At 39.8% G+C, this 23449-nt stretch overlaps 1 protein-coding gene across 1 annotated transcript in view; it reads right to left on the bottom strand.

The window, feature by feature from the left end:
* Positions 1-672: 672 nt before the first annotated feature.
* The window catches only part of PNP (purine nucleoside phosphorylase), a 64362-nt gene continuing 41585 nt past the window's right edge, over positions 673-23449 (bottom strand). The window contains exons 4-6 of the mRNA XM_053702254.1: positions 18552-18727; positions 7207-7397; positions 673-1638 (exon numbers count right to left, since the gene is read on the bottom strand). Of these exons, the coding sequence (XP_053558229.1) occupies positions 1442-1638; positions 7207-7397; positions 18552-18727 (564 nt within the window). The 3' untranslated portion in view covers positions 673-1441. The remainder of the gene's footprint in view (positions 1639-7206; positions 7398-18551; positions 18728-23449) is intronic.

A 23449-nucleotide genomic window follows, 5' to 3' on the forward strand; every position in this document is an offset into this window, starting at 1 on the left:
CAATCGTATCCGATCGGGCGGATTGCTGTCCGCTACCTCAGAAGTGGCAGATGATTTAAGGAGCCATGGTCTTACAACCGCTGCTTCTTAACTTCCGCTTCAGGCGGACCTGAAGTGGAGTTGGTCGGAAGCAGCATCCGCTGCTTCATAAATCGACCCCATTGAATTAAATAAAATTTAAAAAAAGCTGAACGTAAATATCTAAACAACAACCTCACTGAATATTGCTGTGTTCATATACGTGTTGAAATAAATAGTATGGCCTCTAGTTATATAGGTCTGGCAGACCTGATCTGACAGTGCGGATCAGGTCAGCCAGACCTCGCTGAATACGGCGAGTAATACGCTCGCCATATTCAGCATTGCACCAGCAGCTCACAAGAGCTGCTGGTGCAACGCCGCCCCCTGCAGACTCTCGGCCAATAGGCCGCCAGCAGGGCAGTGTCAATCAACCTGATCGTACTAGATCGGGTTGTATTGTGGCGATGTCTGTCCGCCTGCTCAGAGCAGACGGACAGGTTATGGAGCAGCGGTCTTTGTGACCGCTGCTTCATAACTGCTGTTTCTGGCGAGTCTGCAGACTCGCCAGAAACACGGGGCATCAAGCTCCATACGGAGCTTGATAGATAGGCCCCTATTTATTTATATCTCAAGTAAACACAATGTACAACATTACAGTTTATGCTCAATGTTTATTAAAAGAACCAAACAACATAAAAACCGTAAAACCGTTTTGTTCCATCTTTGTTTTTAAAATATTCTAATAGAAGATATTTGAATAATAAAGTAACAAAATTAAAAAGGGTAATATTCCTTTCCACAGAAGTCCTAGTCACAACACATCTTCTTATGACCTAAAATAAAATGTGACATTGATAAAAAATATTTTTAAAAAAATATTAATGACCGTTAAAGCTTAGGTAATAACAAAAGATTGAAGATGCGTTGGTTGGAGTCTCTGGCCTACATCCATATAGAATGGAAAATACATTCCTCTAGGAAACAGATATTTTATTCTATGGGGCTGCAAAGTGAATAATCACTACACATTTGAAAGAAAAGGCTCTAGGAAATAATATAGTGGGTTGTGAGGTTTGCATTGCTGGTCTTCTCCATGCTTAGTGAATTTTGGGGAAAGTGTTTACAAAGATTGTCTTGCACAAAGTTTAAGGGAGGTAGAGATAAAGCAAAAATAACTGTTGTTTTATAGATTATTCCTGATTTTATTGTGGAATGTTATGTACGTGCTTCATGACTAGCCATTGGGTTTGCTGACAGACATGAGGGCTTTGTGTTTTACTGGTACCATAGTAAAAATAAAGCAGGGTTCCTTTTGGTTTAATAGATTTTTGAACTGCACAGAATAGCTTGTGTGAAGGCACAATAGATCTTTCTATTCATCTTAATGGTCCCAATGAACACAAAGCATCTTATTGTTCGTCTACATGCGCTTGAGCAGCGTGGATACTAGCTTCTCCATAATTTTGGCACTTTGCTTTCCAGCTTGGAGCACCTCTTCATGATTTGCAGTTTGGTTACTTTCATAATCCATCACAGCCTTGTTAGTTATAAGTGACAATCCAAGTACACGTAAGCCACAGTGTCTGGCCACGAGCACCTCATGCACTGTGCTCATCCCTAGAGAGATAGAGAAACACAAATGGTATCCATAAAATGCAGGAATGAGTTTGTATGTACACAGATAAATAAGTGTGTTGGATATGTTTAAGAATTAAATTGTGACCTAAAGATAAAAGAACTAACAACTGAAATTAAGTTAAACTTTCTGTAATTTCCATATCTTGTTTCTTTTCCCTATTTAGCACTAACCATAGGAGATCTTTTATGAAGAGGCTGGGCAGAAAAGCCACAGCTTGTGTTGGGTTAAAGACTCCTCCTCCCCGGCCTCTGACCATTTTACTTAACAATAGCACAGGGAAGGAAGCTTGCTTACTACTTCATAGGGACATTCATCAAGGTATGGAAATCATATTAAATATATATAGTGAGGGAAAAAATTATTTGATCCCCTGCTGATTTTGTACGTTTGCCCACTGACAAACAAAATGATCAATCTATAATTTTAATGGTAGGATTATTTGAACAGTGAGAGACAGAATAACAATAAAAAATCCAGAAAACCTCATTTCAAAGAAGTTATAAATTAATTTGCATTTTAATGAGTGAAATAAGTATTTGACCCCTTTGCAAAAAATTACTTAGTACTTGGTGGCAAAACCCTTGTTGGCAATCACAGAGGTCAGACGTTTCTTGTAGTTGGCCACCAGGTTTGCACACATCTTAGGAGGGATTTCTTCCCACTCTTTGCAGATCCTCTCCAAATCATTAAGGTTTCGAGGCTGTCATTTGGCAACTTGAACCTTCAGCTCCCTCCACAGATTTTGTATGGGATTAAGGTCTGGAGACTGGCTAGCCCACTCCAGGACCTTAATGTACTTCTTCTTGAGCCACTCCTTTGTTGCCTTGGCCGTGTGTTTTGGGTCATTGTCATGCTGTAATACCCATCCATGACCCATTTTCAATGCTCTGGCTGAGGGAAGGAGGTTCTCACCCAAGATTTGACGGTAAATGGCCCCGTTCATTGTCCCTTTGATGCAGTGAAGTTGTCCTGTTTGACGGTAAGGATGACCACAACACTTTTACCCAGTTCTCCCCTCAATCATTCCGATGTTTATTGGCAAACTTCAGATGGGCCTGTACATGTGCTTTCTTAAGCAGGGGGACCTTGGCAGGCGCTGCAGAATTTCAGTCCTTCATGGCGTAGTGTATTACCAATTGTTTTCTTGGTGACTATGGTCCTAGTTGGCTTGAGATCATTGACAAGATCCTCCCGTGTAGTTCTGGACTGATTCCTCACCATTCTCATGATCATTGAAACTTCACAAGGTGAGATCTTGCATGGAGCCCCAGACCGAGGGAGATTGACAGTTATTTTGTGTTTCTTCCATTTGCGAATAATCACACCAACTGTTGTCGCATTCTCACCAAGCTGCTTTGCGATGGTCTTGTAGCCCATTCCAGCCTTGTGTATGTCTACAATCTTGTCCCTGACATCCTTGGACAGCTCTTTGGTCTTGGCCATGGTGGAGAGTTTGGAATCTGATTGATTGATTGCTGTGCACAGGTGTCTTTTAACAAACAAAAGATTGTTCCAGCCACCAGCAATTTTAAAAGACCTTTATCTTCTCATATTTTGGGTCTAAGCAAAAATACAACGTTTCAGGCCTGCTATAGGCCCTTAGTCATGTATGACTAAGGGCCTGGGCCTATAGCAGGCCTGAAACGTTGTATTTTTGCTTAGACCCAAAATATGAGAAAATAAAGGTCTTTTAAAATTGCTGGTGGCTGGAACAATCTTTTGTTTGTTTGGAGTACCTCCAGGACAAGGCAGATCCTGGGTTCCGTGCCCCACAAGCCACATTGAGGTGCTGTCTTCTAAACTACTTTTTGAGGATCACAGGTGTCTTTTATACAGGTAACAAACTGAGATTAGGAGCACTCCCCTTTAAGAGAGTACTCCTAATCTCAGCTCGTTACCTGTATAAAATACACCTGGGAGCCAGAAATCTTGCTGATCAATAGGGGATCAAATACTTATTTCACTCATTAAAATGCAAATCAATTTTTAACTTTTTAGAAATGCATTTTTCTGGATATTTTTGTTGTTATTCTGGCTCTCACTGTTCAAATAAACCTACCATTAAAATTATAGACTGATCATTTCTTTGTCAGTGGACAAACGTACAAAATCAACAGGGGATCAAATAATTTTTTCCCTCACTGTGTATATATATATATATATATATATATATATTTTACTTCTTGTGATCCTGCTGACCACTACTACCTGTAATCTTGCTGACCACTACTGTCTCTGTCTCTGATCCTGCTGGCCACTACACCATGTGATCCTGCTGACCACTAATGTCTGTGATCCTGCTGACCACTACTATCTGTGATCCTACTGACCATCACTCTCTGTGATCCTGTTGACCACTACTGTTTCTGTCTCTGATCCTGCTGGCCGCTACTCCATGTGATCCCACTGACCACTACTGTCTGTGATCCTGCTGACCACTAATGTCTGTAATCCCGCTGACCACTACTGTCTGTGACCCTGCTGACCACCACTACTGTCTGTGATCCTGCTGACCACCACTAGTGTCTATGATCCCGCTGACCACTACTGTCTGCGATCCCACTGACCACTACTGTCTGTGATCCTGCTGACCACTACTGTCTGTGATCCCTCTTACAACTACTGTCTGCAATCCTGCTGACCACTACTGCCTGTAATCTTGCTGACCACTACTGTCTATGATCCTGCTGACCACTACTGTCTCTGTCTCTGATCCTGCTGGCCGCTATTCCACATGATCCCACTGACCACTAATGTCTGTGATCCTGCTGACCACTACTATCTGTGATCCTGCTGACCACTACTGTCTCTGTCTCTGATCCTGCTGGCCGCTACTCCATGTGATCCAGCTGACCACTACTGTTTCTGATCCTGCTGACTACTACTGTCTCTGTTTCTGATCCTGCTGGCCGCTACTCCATGTGATCCAGATGACCACTACTGTCTGTGATCTTGCTGACCATTACTGTCTGTAATCCTGCTGACCACTAATGTCTGTGATCCTGCTGACCACTACTATCTGTGATCCTACTGACCATCACTCTCTGTGATCCTGCTAACCACTACTGTTTCTGTCTCTGATCCTGCTGACCGCTACTCCATGTGATCCCGCTGACCACTACTGTCTGTGATCCTGCTGACCACTAATGTCTGTAATCCCGCTGACCACTACTGTCTGTGACCCTGCTGACCACCACTACTGTCTGTGATCCTGCTAACCACCACTAGTGTCTATGATCCTGCTGACCGCTACTGTCTGCAATCCCACTGACCACTACTGTCTGTGATCCTGCTGACCACTACTGTCTGTGATCCCTCTTACAACTACTGTCTGCAATCCTGCTGACCACTACTGCCTGTAATCTTGCTGACCACTACTGTCTATGATCCTGCTGACCACTACTGTCTCTGTCTCTGATCCTGCTGGCCGCTATTCCATATGATCCCACTGACCACTAATGTCTGTAATCCTGCTGAGCACTACTATCTGTGATCCTACTGACCACCACTGTCTGTGATCCTGCTGACCGCTACTGTCTCTGATCCTGCTAGCCGCTACTCCATGTGATCCAGCTGACCACTACTGTCTGTGATCCTGCTGACCCCTACTGTCTCTGTTTCTGATCCTGCTGGCCGCTACTCCATGTGATCCAGCTGACCACTACTGTCTGTGATCCTGCTGACCATTACTGTCTGTAATCCCGCTGACCACTACTGTCTGTGACCCTGCTGACCACCACTACTGTCTGTGATCCTGATGACCACCACTACTGTCTGTGATCCTGATGACCACCACTAGTGTCTATGATCCTGCTGATCACTACTGTCTGCAATCCCACTGACCACTACTGTCTGTGATCCTGCTGACCACTACTGTCTGTGATCCTTCTTACAACTACTGTCTGCGATCCTGCTGACCGCTACTGTCTGTGATCCTTATGACCACTAGGATCTATGATCCCACTGACCACTACTGTCTGTGATCCTGCTGACCACTACTGTCTGTGATCCTGCTGACTGCTACTGTCTCTGTCTCTGATCCTGCTGGTCGCTACTCCATGTGATCCCACTGACCACTACTGTCTGTGATCTTGCTGACCACTACTGTCTGTGATCCCGCTGACCACTATTGTCTATGATCCTGCTGACCACCACTACTGTCTGTGATCCTGCAGACCACCACTAGTGTCTATGATCCCACTGACCACTACTGTCTGTGATCCCGCTGACCACTACTGTTTGTGATCCCTCTTACCACTACTGTCTGTGATCCCTCTTACCACTAATGTCTGTGATCCTTCTGACTGCTAGTGTCTATGATCTTGCTGACCACTACTGTCTGTGATCCTGCTGACCACTACTGTCTGCAATTCTGCTGACCTCTAGTCTGTGATCCTGATGACCACTACTGTCTGTGATCCCACTGACCACTAATGTCTGTGATCCTGCTGACCACTACTGTCTGTGATCCTGCTGACCACTACTGTCTGTGATCCTGCTGACCACTAGCCTGTGATCCTGCTGGACATTACTGTCTGCGATCCAGCTGACCACTACTGTCTGTGATACTGCTAACCACTACTGTCTGTGATCCCACTGACCACTACTGTCTGTGATCCTTCTGACTGCTAGTTTCTATGATCCTACTTACTACTACTGTCCGCAATCCTGCTGACCATCACTACTATCTGTGATCCTCCCGACCACTACTGTCTGTGATCCTGCTGACCACTATTGTCTGTGATCCTGCTGACCATTACTGTCTGTGATTCTGCTGACCACTACTATACCCAAATAATTATGTTTCTAGTACTGTAGAATAGTGTGATACTTTACAAACAAAACAAAAAAAAATATGATAATCGTTGGTCTTGAACAAAATACTTATTTTAAAAGCAGAAACAATTACAAAATAAAATAACCTTAGTGGTTATAGAAGTAGCTATAGCAAATAAAACATGAATAATCACATATAAACAAGTCAGCATAAAAGATCCAGCACTTTCATTGAAGAGCATGTTTATTGGTGAGTACTATTTTAATGAACCAAAATGTAGTTATAACTTATGAAGTAGAATAGTTAAAGTGAATGTCAATTTTGATGCTAAAGTGCCCGGTTTTTAAAAATTTGATTAGAAACAGGTGCACTTTAATTCATCAAAATTTACATTTCACTCCTGTTGTGAAAAAAAACTTACCTTTTCATCTTGACAGCAGCTCCAGCTTCCTCCACCCGTCACAAAGCCTCTTCCTGGGTCTAAAATGAGGAATCCGACTTCCTCCAATCACAGCGTTGAATCAGACACTGAATTCCCCCGGGGGAAGCCGTGATTTGAGGATGACCTATCCATCATTTCTGACGTCAGAAATGGCTTGCAACGACCGAAGGAAGCTGGAGCTGCTGTCAAGATTTTTTCACAGCAGGAGTGAAATGTAAATTTTGATGAATTAAAGTGCCCCTGTTTTTATTCAAATTTTTAAAAAACAGGCACGTTAGCATCAAAATTGACATTCACTTTAAATGACTATGGATATCTTGCTCTTACCCACAGAATCTGCACCAAGATTTCTAAGGAATCGACATTCAGCAATGGTCTCAAAGTTGGGTCCTCCCAAGCCACAGTAAACACCTTTTTGCATCTTTTTGGATAATCCCAGCTCATTGCCAATATCCAGAACAAGCTCCCTCAACTGCTTGTCGTAGGCATCAGACATGGCGGGAAACCGGGGGCCAAATCTTTGAGAGAGAAGGAAAGATGTAATTAAAGTGATAGATACATATACCCAGTAAAAATGTATGCTTTAGTAATATATTTTATTATATACAGTTGGCCCTCGGTTTACGATGGTTCAATTTGCGCCGTTTCAGAATAACGCCCTTTTTTTTACTATTGAAAAGCATTGACTGCTATTAAAAGCATTAGCACATGCATACATTAAAATAGCCAGTAGGTGGAGCTGTCCGCTTGTATTGCAGCAAACACATGCAAAGAAAAGCAAGCAAGACATGATCAATGGATCAGCTTTCAAAGGAACAAGATCTAGAAGCCACTTCCCTTAGCTGCAGACTCAATGCAGAGAACTGTTTGCAGAAAAAGGCAAGTAAAAAATGATTTTCTACATTAAACTTAGATTGATGATGATACATTCTGTTGTGTGGTTTTGTTTTTGTTCATTAAACTTAGATTGATGATGATACAGTCTGTGTTTGTGTGATAATTTCATTAGGTGCGGTTTAGCAAATGTTTTTGTTCATTAAACTTAGTTTGATGATGATACAATCTACAGTATATTATTTGGTTTATAATGCTGTTTACCATTTAAAGTCTTCATTTCAAAGCTTTAAAAATAATGTATTAGGTGTTACTTATGAAAATTTTGAGAGGGGCCTGGAACCTAACTCCCTCACTTCCCATTGACTTACATTATAAACTGGGTTTCAATTTACAACGGTTTCAATTTACAACCATTCCTTCTGGAACCTAACTCCGGCATAAACTGAGGGCTACCTGTATTTAATTTTTGTATACTTCTTCTGCTAAACAGTAGTTAGATATGGGTGACACATTTGTCTCTAAAACAACTTCTAGCTCACTACTACATTGCCTTTGGCATGCCCTCACTGCTACATCTTTCTACCTTGGGTATGTGTAAGAATATATAACCAATCTGCCTCCATTTTGTCTCTATTCCTCCATATTGGATCTAATCAGCTATTCTGAACTAATACTGACCTTTTGTTATGCTATGAAACTAAGGCCCATATTTATCAAGCTCCGTACGGAGCTTGAAGGGCCGTGTTTCTGGCGAGTCTTCAGACTCGCCAGAAAAACAAGTTATGAAGCAGCGGTCTGAGCAGGCGGACAGGAATCGCCGGAAATCAACCCGATCGAGTACGATTGGGTTGATTGACACCTCCCTGCTGGCGGCCCATTGGCCGCGAGTCAGCAGGGGGAGGCGTTGCACCAGCAGCTCTTGTGAGCTGCTGGTGCAAAGTTAAATGCGGAGAGCGTATTGCTCTCCGCATTTAGTGAGGTCTTGCGGACCTGATCCGCACTGTCTGATCAGGTCCGCAAGACCTTTGATAAATAGGGGCCAATGTCTCCTGATGTATGCTGTTACAGAAAAACATCTTTTTCTGTTGTCTACGCTAAGCACCTGCTAGCATAAACATGGTCTCACCACATACTGCCTTATCTTTGTACTAAGGTCGTAGCGTCACAGTTTCTAACTCTTCACATAAACAATCTTATGTCTGAAGCATTGTATCTTCCTACCGTGGGTAAACCTTCACTGCCGCATCTTCCTACGTTGCATATGGTTTCACTGCCACATCTTTATACCTTGGGTATGCATTCACTGGCACATCTGTATACCTTGGGTATGTTTTTGCTGCCACATTTTCTGCCTTGCCTTATCCTCTTTGGATATACCACTAACTGCCACATCTTTATACCTTGGGTATGTTTTCACTGCCACATCTTTTTGCCTTGGGTAAGTCCTCTCTACTACATATTTCTAGCTTGTGTATGCCCACACTGCCACATCTTCCTACCTTGATAATGCCCTCCCTACCATATCTTTCACACCATATGTTTACAGTTTTAACTATGAGGTTCCATTGGTCTTATTATGGCACTTTTTTAATAATCTATGATTTACGTGAAGTAAAATCATTCAACTAAATGTCAGTGAGATCTAGAATGTCTGCTGCAAAACATCACCAATTAAAATAGTGAATGGGGTTAAGTTTAGGGATACGTTTGAGATTAGGGAGTTATTGTGGCAGGTTTAAAAAATCTGCAACTAGAGCAGACTCTTGTGTTAATCCTTTGTTTGCCAGAAAGGGCTGACATAGGGAAAACTACACTCAGCTATAGCTCTACTCTAATCCTAAATCAAGTCTAACACTATCAATACAACAATCACAGGAACCCCTGCCAGAGAACTAAGGCTGTAAAAATAGCTACAAAACTTGCAGAATAAGCTGTCACTACTTTTTGCATAAAATAGCTTTTTCTCCAAGTGAAAAAACATCAATAGATAAAACACACACATCTGATGGATTTCAGCTACTATCTATAATCATATGCTTTAACATCATCTTTTTAAATAGCCTAACAAACAAGCTGATTGGTTGAAAACAAATCTACATTGCTTAGCCCTTGATGTCACATAATAGACTCCAAATACTATACTGCTGCTACATATAAAAAAATTAGTGTAACAAGCAATACTGTGCCAACAGACATGATAGATTTTCATTGTATTGTAATATATTAATTATATTGCTTATATATATTAATATAATACAGCAAGCCTATAGAAAAAAACATATCCCAAACTTATTAACTTAAAATAAACAAACTTGAAATTAAATGTAACATGAACTGCAGAAAATAAAAAAATAAATCAATCATATTAAAGAATAATTATATTATATGAGTTTGCAGCCAAATATAAAAAAAAAATCCTGACTGCCACATCTAAACATCCCTTTAATTGTCAGCCATGAGGAAAAGTACTCTTAGTCATTAACAGATTACAGGAAACTATCACTAAGATGACAAGTTTTGTGCTATACCGGGGGCGTAAATTACGCAAAAAAATGAGTGGTATCGCACTTTCCATAGCGCTGCCATTACAAGTTACTGAAAAACCTTCTCTTGTTGTGCGGCATGGTGCGTTAAGCTCAATACCGCACAAAAGCCAAGGGCTGACTTTACGTGCTCGCGCACGCTTTCCCCCATAGACATCAATTGGGAGAAAGTGTCAGAAAAAAACTAACACCTGCGATCGCGGAATGGAGATCAGAAACCCCATTGATGGAGAAAATAAAGTTATGTTAAAACCTAACACCCTAACATAAAAACTCTAGTCTAAATGCAGCTAATCTGCCGCCCCCTGACATCTCCGACACTAATTAAAGTTATTAACCCCTAATCTGCCGGCCCCAACATCGCCGACACTAAATAAACATATTAACCCCTAAACTGTCACCCCGGATATTGACGACACTAAACTCATTAACCCCTAAACCGCTGGCCCCCATATCGCAACTAATAAGCTAAACCTATTAACCCCTAAACCGTCGGCCCTCCACATCACTACTATGAAAATAAATGTATTAACCCCTAAACCACCGGCCCCCCACATCGCAACTACTAACCTAAAACTATTAACCCCTAAACCTAAACCCCCCTAACTTTAAATTAAAATTACAATATAACTATCTTAAAATAAATAAAAACTTAAAAATAATAAACAAGATTAAACAAAAAATTACCTAACATAAATATTTTAATAAAATAAAAGAAACTACAATTGAAAAAAACCTAAACTTACAAGATTAAAAAAAACTAACACCACGAAAAAATAAACAAAAATCTAGCATTATGCAGTAAAAGAGCTGATTGAAAAAGAGCTGAATGCCCTTTTAAGGGAAATGCCCATACAAATGCCCTTTTAGTGGCCATGGTTAGCTTACGTTTTTTTTAGACTTAGGTTTTTTTATTTTGAGAGGTTGGTTGGGTGGGGGGGTTTACTGTTTACTGTGTAATTTTAAGGCAAAAGAGCTGTTAAAAAAGTCCCTTTTAAGGGCTACTGGTAGTTTATTGTTGGGTTTGGTGGTGTTTTTATTTTGAGGGGTCTTTTTTGTTTTTATAGGGCTATTAGATTAGGTGTAATTTTTCTTATTTTGGATAATTTAGTTTATTATTTTTGAATCTTAGTGGTTTTTTATTTTTCGTAATTTTAGCGTTTTTTTTTTTTTTTGGTGATGTTAGATTTTTTTTTATTTTTTCATAGTGTTAGTTTTTTTTTAATCTTGTAAGTTTAGTTTTTTTAATTGTAGTTTATTTTATTTTATTAAAATATTTATGTTAGGTTAATTTTTAGTTTAATCTTAGTTTTTTTTTTATTTACAGGTACGTTTTTATTTATTTTAAGATAGTTATACTGTAATTTTAATTTAAAGTTAGGGGGTTTTAGGTTTAGGGGTTAATAGTTAATAGTTTAATTAAGTGTTTTACGATGTGGGGGGCTGGCAGTTTAGGGGTTAATACATTTATTTTTGCAAAATCCATAACTACTGGTCTCAGATCGCGGAATGGATCAGGGCGGTATAGACCATAACGCAAGCATTTTAGCAGGACCGCACAACCTGTAATACACTGGTATGGAAATCCCGCAATCAAAAGTAATTTTTTGAGTGCGGAATGGAGAGTTGTTTTACAGGCTAAAACGCTTGCGGCATAGCTATACCGCAGCAACTTGTAATACGGGAGACCTGCAATTCCACGCGCAATGGCCAATTTTTCAGCGGTATAGCTGTACTGCACCATACTGCAAAATGTTGCCCTATATTAGCTATGGTCATATTTAAGGGTATTACAACTTTTAATTTCCCATCCTCTGTTAATGTGGGTGTTTTGCAAATTGAATAATACTGATCACTGTATTGACTAACAAACAGGACCGTCTTTAACACAGGGCAAAAGGGGCAGCTGCCCTGGGCCCAGTCTCTGTTGAGGGGCCCAAGAGTCTAAAAAAAAATTTTTTTTTTTTTTTTTTTTTAATGGTTCATACCAGACTGCTGATGTGACATGGGGAACATACACATTCAGTCCTAATACTGTCACAGTCAAAAGTACTCTGCTTATATTTTTTTTAAAAACTGTGCCAGACCGTGCCGGTGTCATGTGACATGCCAAGCTAGTGCCATGTGCTGTTTTAGATGTGCACTGTGCAGCACTGAATGCAAAGCCCTAACTCGGCATCCAGCCATTTCCCACTGCATCAGAAAAGGTCTTACTGGGGTTACCACTGTTACCAGGTAACTGCTCTGGTGGTGGGGATTGTTTCTCGGTAGGGCTGACTGTAGGCGCATGCAGCAGAAAGCTGGAGCGGCAGGCACATGAGGATTTGAGCATCTGTGCAGCTGCATACACTGCTCTCTTCAGTCTTGAGGCTGTGTGACTCATCTCACACTGTATCCATGCAGCCTTGGACAGACAGCATCATGTCTACTGGTCCCCTTAGCCCTGCTCTTTCTGCTGTGGCCCTAAGATCAACTAACTGAAGTTTCTTAGGGGAATAGTGCTTTGTAGAAAGGTGTCAGTGGGAAGAATAAGTGAGTGCACAAACGCCCCTCCCCATGCAGCATTGTCTAGTTCAGGGTGAGAGGGAACTTGTTCCTAGCAAAGAAGCTACATGTGCTGGTGTGGCTGATGTATAGCGTCATGCTGATACTTCACACATTAATGTAAGGTTTATTTTTATAGTTTTTATTTTCTCTCTGTCTCAGATTTTACAGCTTCCCATAGTAGTTCTGCTGTTCCAGTCAGTAAACTTATATTTGTCTGCACCTCAATGCTTCCTCCTTTACCTTGCTTTGCTCCTGTTGGCTGCCCTAAATCTCTTTAACAAGCTAACCTCACACCAGAATCACATTCAAAAGAATATTAAATGAATCCACAGTGGAGGAATTTATATATTTATTTACTTATTAGTTCTGCTTAGGTCCAGTTTGACATATTGCAATTTTTTTAATTTTTTTTTTTTTTTGAATGATTAGCCCAGAAGTGGATGATCCACCGCTGGGCTAATAATAAAAAAAAATGGATTTAGTTGTTTTTTGGGATGTTGGGGTGGAGAGCGAAATTGCATGGGGTGGGGGAGCCCAAGAAAATTTTTGCCCAGGGTCCAATCAATATTAAAGACGGCCCTGCTAACAAAGGTATACCTGCAAAATTCCTTATTATTTTTCTTGATATCCTTTAGGTCAGGAGATCTACGTCATATCTGGCACATTTTATAAGCTATTTGGAGTAGTTAAACCTCTATCCTTAAGTATTTTAACCAAATTTTTTGCCTGTCTCTACTTTTAATGCAGATGATTCTGCTATTGTGTATGGAATATGTTTAAGATGGCAACTAGCTCCAAGTATTGGTTTACAGCATAAACTTGCAGTAACCCTGTGAGTGACAGAATTTCCAGTGATCTATAGTGATCTATAGGATTACATATAAAGATAAATTCTTATTAATAAATGTTATAAATTCCATTATAAGATGCTTCTCATCTGTTCATATGAAAAAATAATCATCTATAAAATGTCTCTACAGGTTTATAAGATATTTGAAAGTGGCCAAAAGTATTAAACTTCAAAGAGGATCCATATGGAAAGAAAACGAAGCCAGTATCTTGGCACAAAATTACTTTAAAGTGACAGTTTAGTGGCAAAAAATAAACCCTTACTTGAGAGCCACAAGCACTGCAGGTCCCCAGATGAACACAAGTGGAGATTTGTGGGGTTGTGCAACTGCTGCTGCCAACTTGCTCACCAATTGATTCCAGCAGTTTTATATGACTCGTGAGTGGGAGTTTATCCATGTGTTTAACCCCTTTTTGGGAGATAAAAATAGAGGTTCACTGCAAGCAGTGCAAAAATTACATGACCTAAAAAAAATAGAGCAAGTACTTTTCCACTACAATGTCACTTAAAATGTAATACAAACTGGTATGTTCCAAACAACAATTGGATACTTTTAACAAAGAACAATATGAACAGTTTTTTCACAGTGCTCCAATTCAGCAGGTCACTAGTAAATTACTTGAAATCCCAGACTAGCTTTTAAGTGAGTTAAATTTGGCATGTCCCCATGTTATTTATTTTTAAATAACATATTTAGATTACAAGTTGAGTGCAAAATATCACTTATGTGAAAGCGATATTTGCACTCAACTAAGAAATACCAACAGACGCTAATATGCATTGGTATTACAAGTGAGCCGCAATGTGAACACAACCTCGTGTTCGCATTGCACGGAAGCATTGAGCTCACAAGCTTGAGAACTAGAGCAGCGAAGGGGGTAAGTCGCGCAGTGATAGCTAGCAATTTTAAATATACAGTATATGTATATGAATATATACACATATTAACACATAAATGTATATGTATATAAGCAAATACATATATATTTACAGGGAACACAGAGTTCCCATAGACCACAATGTAAAGGCGCTTTTCAATTACTTCATATTTATACCCCTGTGAAACAGGGAGTCATGGTTGAACTATATTTTTCTCATATAAATTCATAGGCGTGCTAATAATTGTGCCACACATATATTTAACAAAGTTTTTTTTTTTTCTTTAATGAACCTGTTTTTTGTTTGCAAATGTTTGATATCCATGAGAGTATTTTTTTAACAAAAGATAAGAAGGTTAAACAATAAAGACAATTTTTCACAGCCTTCTTTGCTCATATTTACCAAGAGTGTCAGTATTAGTGGAGGACACTGTGTGTGTGTGTGTGTGTGTGTGTGTGTGTGTGTGTGTGTATATATATACAGGGAGTGCAGAATTATTAGTCAAGTTGTATTTTTGAGGATTAATTTTATTATTGAACAACAACCATGTTCTCAATGAACCCAAAAAACTCATTAATATCAAAGCTGAATAGTTTTGGAAGTAGTTTTTAGTTTGTTTTTTAGTTATAGCTATTTTAGGGGGATATCTGTGTGTGCAGGTGACTATTACTGTGCATAATTATTAGGCAACTTAACAAAAAACAAATATATACCCATTTCAATTATTTATTTTTACCAGTGAAACCAATATAACATCTCAACATTCACAAATATACATTTCTGACATTCAAAAACAAAACAAAAACAAATCAGTGACCAATATAGCCACCTTTCTTTGCAAGGACACTCAAAAGCCTGCCATCCATGGATTCTGTCAGTGTTTTGATCTGTTCACCATCAACATTGCGTGCAGCAGCAACCACAGACTCCCAGACACTGTTCAGAGAGGTGTACTGTTTTCCCTCCTTGTAAATCTCACATTTGATGATGGACTACAGGTTCTCAATGGGGTTCAGATCAGGTGAACAAGGAGGCCATGTCATTAGATTTTCTTCTTTTATACCCTTTCTTGCCAGCCATGCTGTGGAGTACTTGGACGCGTGTGATGGAGCATTGTCCTGCATGAAAATCATGTTTTTCTTGAAGATTGCAGACTTCTTCCTGTACCACTGCTTGAAGAAGGTGTCTTCCAGAAACTGGCAGTAGGACTGGGAGTTGAGCTTGACTCCATCCTCAACCCGAAAAGGCCCCACAAGCTCATCTTTGATGATACCAGCCCAAACCAGTACTCCACCTCCACCTTGCTGGCGTCTGAGTCGGACTGGAGCTCTCTGCCCTTTACCAATCCAGCCACGGGCCCATCCATCTGGCCCATCAAGACTCACTCTCATTTCATCAGTCCATAAAACCTTAGAAAAATCAGTCTTGAGATATTTCTTGGCCCAGTCTTGACGTTTCAGCTTGTGTGTCTTGTTCAGTGGTGGTCGTCTTTCAGCCTTTCTTACCTTGGCCATGTCTCTGAGTATTGCACACCTTGTGCTTTTGGGCACTCCAGTGATGTTGCAGCTCTGAAATATGGCCAAACTGGTGGCAAGTGGCATCTTGGCAGTTGCACGCTTGACTTTTCTCAGTTCATGGGCAGTTATTTTGCCCCTTGGTTTTTCCACACGCTTCTTGCGACCCTGTTGACTATTTTGAATGAAACGCTTGATTATTCGATGATCACGCTTCAGAAGCTTTGCAATTTTAAGAATGCTGCATCCCTCTGCAAGATATCTCACTATTTTTGACTTTTCTGAGCCTGTCAAGTCCTTCTTTTGACCCATTTTGCCAAAGGAAAGGAAGTTGCCTAATAATTATGCACACCTGATATAGGGTGTTGATGTCATTAGACCACACCCCTTCTCATTACAGAGATGCACATCACCTAATATGCTTAATTTGTAGTAGGCTTTCGAGCCTATACAGCTTGGAGTAAGACAACATGCATAAAGAGGATGATGTGGTCAAAATACTAATTTGCCTAATAATTCTGCACTCCCTGTACAGTGGGGCAAAAAAGTATTTAGTCAGCCACCAATTGTGCAAGTTCTCCCACTTAAGAAGATGAGAGAGGCCTGTAATTTTCATCATAGGTATACCTCAACTATGAGAGACAAACTGTGGAAACAAATCCAGACAATCACATTGTCTGATTTGGAAAGAATTTATTTGCATATTATGGTGGGAAATAAGTATTTGGTCACCTACAAACAAGCAAGATTTCTGCCTCTCACAGACCTGTATCTTCTTCTTTAAGAGGCTCCTCTGTCCTCCACTCATTACCTGTATTAATGGCACCTGTTTGAACTTGTTATTAGTATAAAAGACACCTGTCCACAACCTCAAACAGTCACACTCCAAACTCCACTATGGTGAAGACCAAAGAGCTGTCGAAGGACACCAGAAACAAAATTGTAGACCTGCACCAGGCTGGGAAGACTGAATCTGCATTAGGCAAGCAGCTTGGTGTGAAGAAATCAACTGTGGGAGCAAGAACGGTGAGCAAACATCCCAGAACCACACGGGGGGACCTAGTGAATGACCTGCAGAGAGTTGGGACCAACGTAACAAAGGCTACCATCAGTAACACACTACGCCGCCAGTACATGTCCGGGCCCATCTGAAGTATGCTAGAGAGCATTTGGATGATCCAGAAGTGGATTGGGAGAATGTCATATGGTCAGATGAAATCAAAGTAGAACTGTTTGGTAGAAACACAACTCGTCGTGTTTGGAGGAGAGAGAATGCTGAGTTGCAACCAAAGAACACCATACCTACTGTGAAGCATGGGGGTGGCAACATCATGCTTTGGGGCTGTTTCTCTGCAAAGGGAACAGGACGACTGATCCGTGTACATGAAAGAATGAATGGGGCCATGTATCGTGAGATTTTGAGTGCAAACCTCCTTCCATCGGCAAGGGCATTGAAGATGAAACGTGGCTGGGTCTTTCAGCATGACAATGATCCCAAACACACCGCCCAGGCAACAAAGGAGTGGCTTCGTAAAAAGCATTTCAAGGTCCTGGAGTGGCCTAGCCATTATCCAGATCTCAACCCCATAGAAAACCTTTGGAGGGAGTTGAAAGTCTGTGTTGCCCAGCGACAGCCCTAAAACATCACTGCTCTAGAGGAGATCTGCATGCAGGAATGGGCCAACATACCAGCAACAGTGTGTGACAACCTTGTGAAGACTTACAGAAAAGGTTTGACCTCTGTCATTGCCAACAAAGGATATATAACAAAGTATTGAGATGAACTTTTGATATTGACCAAATACTTATTTTCCACCATAATTTGCAAATAAATTCTTTCCAAATCAGACAATGTGATTGTCTGGATTTGTTTGCACATTTTGTCTCTCATATTTGAGGTATACCTATGATGAAAATTACAGGCCTCTCTCATCTTCTTAAGTGGGAGAACTGGTTGCTGACTAAATACTTTTTTGCCCCACTGTATCTTCCCAAACCCTTTAATTCTGCCACAAAACCTGTTTTTTCATTAATAAACTTTTGTTTTCTGTGTTAAATCTAAATATAACTTAAATCCTTTATTTCCATATATTTGTCATGTGCTTTGTTATACAAGCAAGGAAGTGATAATCATTTACCCAAAAAGCAATATTGACTGCTCTACCCTTGCCATCTAGAGCTAAATGTGTGTGTTAGTATGAATCAAACTTCCTTCAATGAGCCTCTTGTTAGTATAAAATGTAGCAAAACATCAATGCACCTCTTCATGCAAACAGCATTAATCACTATAAATGTAATATATGCAATGTAATTCCTAGTTGAAATGCTCCAGTCTACACCATATTTTGTGGTAAAAGAAATGTAAATGTTTTGATTCGTTAAGTGAGCACAGGCAAATATACTATGTTCATTTATTCAAAATACGCAGAGTTATTAACTATAGAAAAATAGAAAAACATAGACAAACGTTGTAAATATATAAACAGAACTGTAATATATTACCTGTCCTCATTGTGACCAAAAAGTGGACTCTGCCCTGCAAATCCTAAAAGGTTTATATGATCTATTATGACCATGATGTCTCCAACTTCAAATTTCTGATTCAGTCCTCCTGCAGCATTGGTGACAATGACTGTGTCTACCCCGATCAGACGGAAAACACGGATTGGAAAGGTCACCTGATAAAGGAGAGAAGTGCTGTGAAGCTAACTTTATGTTTACCATCATGTTGAAAACATTTATATGAAAATGTAACAAAACTGTATGTTGTATTGGGGCTTCTTGAAGTCATTGCCTATAAAATGAACTGAATTATAAAAACGAATGTTGACTTTACCAATTCAGCTTTGCAATAGTTCTATTTCATGAACATAAATTAATTTTAAATGTTGATAGACATTAATTATTATGTCATTCACAATGTGATGTTATTAGTGATGTCATAGAGATTGCATGATACGGTGTATGATGTAATTAACTAAGCTTTGGTGAGCGGAACTGTAGGTTATGATTTTTTTTCTTTTCTTTTACCATAAACCAGTGTATTTCTGTACAATGTATTTGGTTTGAGCAATAGCTTTTGCTATTAAAAGGATACTAAACCCACATTTTTTTCTTTAATGAATCAGATAAAGCATGCGATTTTAAGCAACTTTCTAATTTACTCCTACTATAAAAATTTTCTTCGTTCTCTTGCAATCATTATTTTAAAAGCAGGAATTTAAAGCTTAGGAGACAGCCTATTTTAGGTTCAGCACCCTAGATAGCGCTTGCTTATTGGTGGCAATATTTAGCAAACCAATAAGCAAGCATAACCCAGGTTCTCAACCAAAAATGGGCTGGTTTTTAAGCTTTACATTCCTGCTTTTTAAATAAAGATAGCAAGAGAATGAATAAAAATTGATAATAGGAGTAAATTAGAAAGTTGCTTAAAATTGCATGCTCTATCCGAATCATTAAAGAAAAAAATTGGGTTTAGTGTCCCTTTAAAAAATATGTATAGGGCGGAGCTAAGCCAGCCATGATGGTAGACGCATGAAGGAAGAGCTCCTTGTGTAGATGAAGCAAGATATGAGTGTAAGCTACATATAGAATACAGACAACGGCACTAAAAGCAATTTAAGTTAGCCCTTAGTGGTTGCCTAATATTATTTGAACACATCACCCACGCTTATAAGCAGAAAAGGTGCGGCACAATGGCGCTGTGAGAGAGGGGCCAGCAATCGGATAAGTTACCGGACAGGAGGGGAGCCACTCAGTAAGCAAAATAGAGACCTCTGAGAAGGGAGACTTCAGCTACAAGCTCCGGTAAGATAAATAGCATCTGCACAGACGACACACTTTAACACAGAGGGCGCCAGGAATAGCAACGCAGTTGGAAGCCATAAGTGTTTGGGAGCCACGTGGGTAGCGAAGTTAACAGTTGGGGCCACTTAAGCAACAAGGATACAACTATATTGGTGCAGAAATATCTGTAAGATATGAACACAGAAGTTATAGCCAAGATGGGGAAATACTTCTAGGAATATGTGCGCAGCACATGGCGAACAGACAGGTGGAAAAGAGCACTACATACATAATGGTTTCAATTTTCCTCACAGACCACAGGTTTATGTCAGTATGAAAGAAGCGGACTCCTCATAAACAGCAAAAATAATAAAAGCTACTATATGATGCTAAAGAACTTTGCATGTTATTAAAGAGAGAAAAGGAATATACATATTAAAGAATATTACTTGCATCACTTTCTCCATTACATATCACGTTATAGGGCTACAGATTCTGGCTGCTGAGGTGAAAGAGAAAAGGCAGAATTAAAAAGTGTGTGTTTTTGTTTTTACACGAAAACTTTGCAAATCTCGGCATGGCAGCTAGGAGACACAATCAAATGGCAACACCAAGTAAGCTGGGGGCTGACCCTGATTTCTTTAAACCAACCAAAGGAGATAAAACAAAAGAAAAGGGAGAGGTAGTGCTAGAGGAGGAAATGGAATCTGATGGGGAATCAATTAAAAATGATGGATCTGATACTCCAGTCACTAAGGCTGATATTAAACACCTAGTCTCTAAACAGGACATTACTTCAATTTTTGATAAAATGTGGGAGAAAATGGACGCACTTCAAAACACAGTAACGAACAGCTTATCTGAGATTAAGCAAGATATCTCTGAATTAGGCACTAGGGTTGAAACCTTAGAGAAGAAAGAAGAGTCCATGGAGGAAGATATAACAACAGTTAGGCAACAACTCTCTGATCAGCAGCAGGAACTAGCGGAAGTAAATGATAAATTGGAAGACCTAGAGAATAGGAGCAGGAGATGTAATATTCGCCTGAAAGGTATTCCTGAGTCCATAGCAACACCAGACCTGACCGCTTATTTACTACAATTGTTTCAAACAATCACAGGATCCTCAGAAGAGGGGAAATACCAAATGGAGAGAGCTCATAGAGCTCTGAGAGCAAAGCCCAAAGATACAGACCCTCCAAGGGATGTGATCACTAAACTACTACGATTTCCTGAAAAAGAGGAGATCATGATGGCGGCAAGGAAGAACCCAACTTTCAAATTTAAAGGATCTGTTATACAGTTATATCAGGACTTATGTGTAAAAACACTACAAAAAAGATTTGCCCTACGCCCTCTGACTCAGCTGCTACGGAAGAACCAGATCATATATAGATGGGGATTCCCCTTTGCTCTCCACATACACCACGAAGGGAAAACCATTACGCTCAGGGAAGCACAAGATGTTCCTGGAGTGTGCCAGATACTCAAATTGGAATGCCCAGATGTTCCAGATAACCAACAAGATAACAATAAAAGGCCTTTTCAACCGCAAAGAGGAGTCCAGCAAACGGAGAGATGGACAAAAGTGTCCAAAAGAAAACAAAAGACCTGATGGACTAATTAGAGACAAGGACTTGATATGTTATTTATGCGGACTTCTGTCTCTTTGCCTTCTCCTATGGTGGAGATAAGGAAATATGGCTTGGAGGCTCATTGTTTCCACTTTAATGTGAGTAAGCGACGGAGGACGGTGGGATTAGCAGCCACTTCTCTGTCAAGATAACAAGTTTAGAATTACTAATTACGAAATGCTTAATAAATGTCGACTGACCTAATTGAAACACCTCATAGATAGTTAGGAGTGTAATCCTGTTTTAAAAATTTTTTTTTGAGACTAACCTGTTTACGCTATGAGCAAGATGAACCAGGTCGTTCAGAAGTTAAAACACTCAAGTCCCATTCTATAATGGGAAAATGCTAGAATATACTTATTATAACTACATGTTTAACCAGAGTAAGATGTTTTTATGGGAGTTACAAAACCAACACATTGTTCATGATGCATAAAATTGTTTAACCATAGTTAAAATTTGGTTGTTTATTTTTATTTTAAGTACCGTCGAGCAGTATTGTGTCAAAATTTTCCTTCAGAGAGTTGAAAATCAGAGAATGGAAAACAGGTGTGGAAGCGTGATGGAAGTGCTAAGCAGGTACAGAGGGGAGAGGAGGGGGGAAACTACAAATGGTAGCTAAATTACAGATAGTATCTCACAATGTAAGAGGTCTAAATACAGATATAAAGAGAAAGACAGCACTTGCACAATACCACAATCTAGGGGCCAAAATCATATTTCTACAGGAGACACACTTCGTACATCAACAAATACCCAAGTACTGGTCTAAACATTTTCAGCAACATTTTCATGCCACAACTGACAGCAAAAAGAGGGGGGTTTCTATCCTCATACATAACTTACTCCAATTTTCCAAGGAAGAGGTAATAAAAGACAGGGGAGGCAGGTACCTAATAGTTAGGGGTATTATACAGGGAATGCAGGTTACACTCTGTAACATATATGCTCCAAATGAGCAGCAACACACCTTTTTTAAAAATCTTTCACATATGTTAACTCAATGGTCGCAAACAAGAATAATCCTGGCGGGAGACTTTAATATCAACTTAAACACATATAAAACAGATGCTTCGCCCAAAGTTACAAGCAAACAACTCAGACTCCAATCTATCTCTAAATCTGTTAGGGAAACTCTGGAGAGTCATAACATTTTAGATACATGGACAGAGCTATATGGCCAGACAGTAGACCACACCTACTATTCACCTGCACATAGAAAATACACCAAGATCGATTATATATATATTAGTCAGACACTGCTCCCTAGTTTAGTATCATCGAGTATCCATGCCTCGGTGTGGTCGGACCATTCTATAATTCAAATACAAATGGAAGGGATAATAAACATAAACAGACAGAGAGCCTGGACCTATGATCCAGTATTATTAAACACTCCAGCATTCTTGAAAATCTTAATGAATACTGGAGAACCAATTCAAATCCTCTAAGTGGCCCGACAATTACATGGGCAGCTCACAAACCTCATATGAGAGGGATGTTGATAAAAGAAAAAACAAAATATACAAAAAAATTAGAGCAGCAGTTGACTCACTGCAACAAGAAATAGAAGATCTAGAAAGAGTACATAGATCCACAATGTCGCAGGCAATCACTTAATAAAATCCTTAATAAAAACTCCCTTAGATCAATGCACAAATTAAAAACATTTTATTTTTTATACGCAAATAAACCGGACAGATATCTTGCTTACAAGTTGAGGGAAAGAACGAAAGACATGACAATTAGGCAAATCCAAAAGCCAGATGGGAATGTAACCTCACACCCACAAGAAATTGCAGATTGTTTTGCTCATTATTATGAGACCCTTTATAATGGGCACACAGCCCAACACACCACACAAACAGAGGTTCTTAAGTCCCAATTATTAGAGAGGGCGGATATACCCAAATTAGACAAAGAAGGAGTAGAAGCAATTGATGCAGAGATTACTAGGGAGGAAATCAAATTTAGCGATAC

Source organism: Bombina bombina, chromosome 2, assembly GCF_027579735.1.
Source record: "Bombina bombina isolate aBomBom1 chromosome 2, aBomBom1.pri, whole genome shotgun sequence".
Classification (NCBI taxonomy): Eukaryota; Metazoa; Chordata; class Amphibia; order Anura; family Bombinatoridae; genus Bombina; species Bombina bombina.